Source organism: Cuculus canorus, chromosome 29 (assembly GCF_017976375.1).
Source record: "Cuculus canorus isolate bCucCan1 chromosome 29, bCucCan1.pri, whole genome shotgun sequence".
In the NCBI taxonomy this organism is placed as follows: Eukaryota; Metazoa; Chordata; class Aves; order Cuculiformes; family Cuculidae; genus Cuculus; species Cuculus canorus.
The window spans coordinates 2,442,438-2,447,637 of record NC_071429.1 but is presented as its reverse complement, the minus strand read 5'-3'; the positions used below and the strand labels follow the sequence as shown (position 1 = coordinate 2,447,637).

The window sequence follows — 5,200 nt, the reverse complement described above, 5'->3', positions numbered from 1 at the left end:
CCCGCCGCCACCGCCGGGGCTGCAGGGGCCGGGCCGGGGCCGGGCTGCGGGCGAGGGGAGAGCAGGACTGGGGCTCAGCCTACCAGCACCCGGCTGGGACCCTTCCCGGTACCGGGGCTGCGGGCCGAGGGGAAGCCGGTACCGAGGCTTAACCCACCGGCACCGGGGCCGCAGGGCTTGGGGCACCCGGTACCGGGGCTCAGCCCATCGGCACCAGGGCTGCAGAGCACGGAGCGCTCGGCCAGGACCCTCCGTGCCGCTTGGTACCGGTAACAGGGCTGCAGCAGGGGGTAACAGCCTCCTCTCCGGTTGGAACCGGAGCCCCTGTACCGTCAATGGGTGAGGACCCATTGCACCCCACCACTCGGTACCGGGGCTGCGGGGCTCAGGACACCTGGCTGGGACCCCTCCTGGTACCGGTACCCGGGCTGCAGCGGGAACGGGCTCAGCCCTGCTGCCCCTGCCCACTGCTCGGTACCGGTACCGGGCTGGAGCGGGAACGGGCTCAGCCCTGCTGCCCCTGCCCACTGCTCGGTTCCGGTACCGGGCTGGAGCGGGAACGGGCTCAGCCCTGCTGCCCCTGCCCACTGCTCGGTACCGGTACCGGGCTGGAGCGGGAACGGGCTCAGCCCTGCTGCCCCTGCCCACTGCTCGGTACCGGTACCCAGGCTGGAGCGGGAACGGGCTCAGCCCTGCTGCCCCTGCCCACTGCTCGGTACCGGTACCGGGCTGCAGCGGGAACGGGCTCAGCCCTGCTGCCCCTGCCCACTGCTCGGTACCGGTACCGGGCTGCCCCAGCTGCAACCGGACCCCTGGGACTATCAGACAGCGCAGTCCTGGGGTACCCTGAAGCTCGATACCGTTACCAGGGATGGAACGGGAGAGGGATGGCCTCCCCCTGGCTGGAACCAGGTCCCCGGTACCATCAGCAGGCCTGGCCCTGGTGCACCCTACGGTTTGGTATCGGGGCTGCAGTGGGACAGGAACCTCTCCCCAGTTGGAACCAGGCCCGGTACCGTCAGACTGCTCAACCCAATCCCCACCATGTGCTGCCCCAGCTGGAACCGGACCCCGGGACTGGTAACAGGGCTGGGGCAGCTCTGCCTGTGGCCCCGTGGTGCCACAGCCACAGCCCTGCCGGCTCGGAGCGCCTGCGCTGGGCTGGATGGGGCTTTTGATGGGCTCAGAGCTGTTGGTGGGCTCAGGCCGTGTGGATGGGGCTGTTGATGGGGCTGTTGGTGGGCTCAGGCCGTGTGGATGGGGCTGTTGGTGGGCTCAGGCCGTGTGGATGGGGCTGTTGGTGGGCTCAGGCCGTATGGATGGGGCTGTTGATGGGCTCAGGCCATGTGGATGGGGCTGTTGGTGGGCTCAGGCCGTATGGATGGGGCTGTTGATGGGCTCAGGCCGTGTGGATGGGGCTGTTGGTGGGCTCAGGCCATGTGGATGGGGCTGTTGATGGGCTCAGGCCGTATGGATGGGGCTGTTGATGGGCTCAGGCCGTGTGGATGGGGCTGTTGATGGGCTCAGGCCGTATGGATGGGGCTGTTGATGGGCTCAGGCCGTGTGGATGGGGCTGTTGATGGGCTCAGGCCGTGTGGATGGGGCTGTTGATGGCTCAGGCCGTGTGGATGGGGCTGTTGATGGGCTCAGGCCATGTGGATGGGGCTGTTGATGGCTCAGGCCGTGTGGATGGGGCTGTTGGTGGGCTCAGGCCGTGTGGATGGGGCTGTTGGTGGGCTCAGGCCGTGTGGATGGGGCTGTTGGTGGGCTCAGGCCGTGTGGATGGGGCTGTTGGTGGGCTCAGGCCGTGTGGATGGGGCTGCTGATGGGCTCAGGCCGTGTGGATGGGGCTGTTGGTGGGCTCAGGCTGTGTGGATGGGGCTGTTGGTGGGCTCAGGCTGTGTGGATGGGGCTGTTGATGGGCTCAGGCTCTGTGGATGGGGCTGTTGGTGGGCAAGTCAGACTTTGCCGATGGGGCTCAGGCTCTGCTTGCGGGTCCGGCTGTTCATGGACCGGGCTGTGCAGGACGGGACCATCCCTGCCCGCTCCCTAGCTCCTCGAAGCGCTGAGGCCCGTCCCACATCTCGAAGCGCTGAGGCCCGTCCCACATCCATCGCCTGCTGGGCACCGGCATGGCCGGGAAGCCCCGGGGCCGGATTGGGGACTACATTTCCCGTGATGCCCTGCGCGCATTGACGTCACTTCCTGTTATAACCAGCCCTCTGTGCCTACAGCTCCCGTCGTGCCTCGCGGTCCCGGACTACATTTCCCATCGTGCCCCGCGCAAGACGGAGGGGGTGTGTCCCAGCTCGCCCGTCCCCGATGACGCGCGCGGGCGCCATGGCGACGCGGTGACGTCACGCGGCGGCGCCGGTACGGGCGGAGGGGGGCCCGGCCCGGGCCCGGGGATGGCAGCCCGGCGGCTCCGCGGGGCTCTGCAGCTCGGGCAGCGGCAGCGGGCGGCGGCGGCCCCTCCCAGGAGGTGAGCACTGGCGGGTGTCGTCCGGTCCTTGCGCGCCGGCACCGGGCAGGGCTGAGAACGGGGAGACCCGGGCGTGCCGAGCGGGCGGGGGGGGCGACCCCGGGGATCGCGGGGGCTGGAGCTTGGGGGACACCGCGGGGCCGGTACCGGGGGAGGGAGGGGTCGCGTCCCGGGCGTTGGATCCTGTCCCAGGCGCAGGGCCGGGCCGGTGCCAGCTCCTCCTTGGACCCAGCATGACGTCAGCGGCTCAGGTGCCGGTATCCCGGTTTGCCGGGCGAGCGGAGCCCCCGCTCCCTGCCTGCTCGGTGACCGCTTGGCTCCAGAGCACCTTCACCGGCACCACCGACAGCCTCACCAGCAGCGGGTCTCAGCGCTGCTCCCGGAGCTGAGCCAGGGAGCAACGGCCACGGGTCCCAGCCCTCCCGGGACCCCCGCTGTGCCGTGACCGTGGGGCTGCCAAGTGCCCGGGTGGCTCCTGGGAGAAGCGGGATCTTTCGTCCTGGGCTGCAGCCGTCCCGGAGCAGAGCTGGTGCGGCTGGTGTGCGGGCACTGCTGAGAATACCCACGCTGTGCCAAGTGCTGCCCGGTACAGCGACAGCAAGAGCGAGCCAGAGGAGCCGTGCCCGAGCTATCACCTTCCCGGTGCCCGGTGCGGACCAGCATGAAGCTGAAGGAACTGGTGGTGGCACCGTGGGAGGATCCCGCTGCCATCCTGGTGGCTCCAGCGCTGGGCGATGCCGCCTGGGCCCCCTCGGCCTCTCTTTGCGTATTGGCCCCTTCCCATTGGCGGCAGTGGCCCCATTCGCACCGCGCCCGAGGGATGAGCCAGGGCCGGAGGAGGGCACGATGCCTGGTGCGAGGCGAGGCAGAGCCAGGAGGGGCCGCGGGGGTAGCGGGCAGTTGTCTGCGTCCTCCCGGTCCAGGATTAGGTGTCCCCGAGGTCAGGTTTCCCCAGCTTTCCTTCTCTTGCGCAACAGCAGCACTGGCAGCGGTGCTGGACATGCTTGGACTTCCCAGCCTCTCCCCACCACCCTGGCAGGAGCCGGCCGTGGGTGCCCGCTTCGCCCCAATCCTCCTCCTTGGGGCTGATCCCTGTCCTGAGGGATGTGGGCAGCTCCAGAAGGAGCCCGGGGTCCCCACTGTCCCGGGGGCTGCCATCCCAGCTCCTCTGCTCACGCCCATCTCTGGCGCAGGCACACGGCACTGTGCGGACTCCGGCTCAGCCGGCTTGGCCGGCCGGTGAGCGGTGCCGAGTGGGAGCTGTGCGCCCAGCCCAGCCGCTCCTTCCTCAACCTCACCAACAAGCGGAAGGAATACTCGGAGCGGCGCATCATCGGGTAGGTGCGGTGCTTGCTGGGCGGCGGGGCGGCACGGCTAGTGCCCCGGCTGCAACGCCCGCTGCGCCCGCAGGTATTCTATGCAGGAGATGTATGACGTGGTCTCCAACGTGGAGGACTACAAGAACTTCGTACCCTGGTGCAAGAAGTCCGTGGTGGTTTCCAAACGGAGCGGCCACCTCAAGGCACAGCTGGAAGTTGGCTTCCCGCCAGTGTTGGAGCGCTACACTTCCATCGTCACCCTTGTCCGGCCGCACCTTGTCAAGGTGAGCGTGGCTCTGGCGTGGCGGGATGGGCCGCAGCTCCGGCCGCCTCCGCGGGACACCCTGACCGGCTGCTCGCTGTCCCCAGGCTGTCTGCACCGACGGGCGCCTCTTCAATCACCTGGAGACGAACTGGCGCTTCAGCCCCGGCATTCCTGGCTACCCCCGTACCAGCACCGTGGATTTCTCGGTGAGGCCCCGCGCCAGCGCGGAAGGGCCGGGGGTCCCGGCTGCCAGGGGCTGACGCTGGCTGCTCTCCCCCCTCGCAGATCTCCTTCGAGTTCCGCTCCCTGCTCCACTCCCAGCTGGCCACCGTCTTCTTTGACGAGGTGGTCAAGCAGATGGTGGCGGCCTTCGAGCGCCGGGCGGCCAAGAGCTTCGGCCCGGAGACACGCATCCCACGGGAGCTCATGTTCCATGAAGTTCACCAGACGTGAGGCCGGTGCGGCCGCCACGGACTCTGCCCACCCGCAATATTTATTGGAGTGTGTCCCCATGGCGGGCGCGAGGCAAAGCTCCCGCTGCTGCCGAGCTGCGTCCTAGCACCGAACTCCCTGGAGGTGCAGCTGATTTTGGTTTTAAATTTTGGTTTTACCTCTTGGGAACTGTTTTTCTCCAGTTTTGTTCCCTTTAAACCCCTCCACGAGGCTGGCGGGGCCCGGTGCTGGGGCAGCTCCACCGGCTGGCAGGAGAGCCTGACCGGATTCTGCATGAGGAAAGGGAAGGATGGGGTCCGGGTGCTGGGCCCCCTTCTCCCCTGGCTCTTCCAGGAGCAAAAGGGAAGGAGAAGGATGCAGGGAGGAAAGCGGAGCTAGAGCCGAGGGTCCCGGCAGTGCCCACCTCGACGCCGCAGTTTGCACAAGTCGCACGCACAGGGCGGGGGGACGGGGACTCCCCCCTCGCCACCGACCCCGCAGGGACCAGGATGGCTCCGGCCGCCCTGTGTCCCTGCGGATCCCACTCCCCTTCCCTTCGGTGCGGGATCGCGGGGGCTCCGGCTCCTCCAGGGGGGCAGGGGCTCCCCCCACGCCGCTGTCCCCCGCGCGGATGCTCCGTGGCCTCACTGTGACGAGGGGCTGCTCAGGCCAATAAAGAGAATTTTCAAGGACGAGGGGCTC

The 5,200-nt window shown here is 68.7% G+C and overlaps 1 protein-coding gene across 2 annotated transcripts; it reads left to right on the top strand.

Annotated features, from left to right (window-relative positions):
- The first annotated feature begins 1,029 nt into the window (after window positions 1–1,029).
- On the top strand, window positions 1,030–5,188 carry COQ10A (coenzyme Q10A). Of its 2 annotated transcripts, XM_054051255.1 has the most exons (6): window positions 1,030–1,080; window positions 2,235–2,482; window positions 3,676–3,819; window positions 3,893–4,085; window positions 4,171–4,272; window positions 4,352–5,188. In XM_054051255.1, exons 1-6 carry the CDS (start codon window positions 1,045–1,047, stop codon window positions 4,517–4,519), a joined length of 891 nt encoding a protein of 296 aa, XP_053907230.1. In that variant the 5' UTR covers window positions 1,030–1,044; the 3' UTR covers window positions 4,520–5,188. The 2 variants fall into 2 exon arrangements, with proteins under 2 accessions (XP_053907230.1, XP_053907229.1); XM_054051254.1 differs by lacking the exon at window positions 1,030–1,080 and having other exon boundaries at window positions 2,104–2,482.
- The last annotated feature ends 12 nt before the right edge of the window (window positions 5,189–5,200 follow it).

Excerpts from the sequence above, each read along its gene's own strand:
- COQ10A (XM_054051254.1), top strand. The coding sequence starts at position 2,133 with ATGGCCGGGAAGCCCCGGGGCCGGATTGGGGACTACATTTCCCGTGAT. Across the intron at positions 2,483-3,675 it reads GCGGCGGCCCCTCCCAGGAG|GCACACGGCACTGTGCGGAC; the intron begins GTGAGCACTGGC and ends TCTCTGGCGCAG. Across the intron at positions 3,820-3,892 it reads TCGGAGCGGCGCATCATCGG|GTATTCTATGCAGGAGATGT; the intron begins GTAGGTGCGGTG and ends CTGCGCCCGCAG.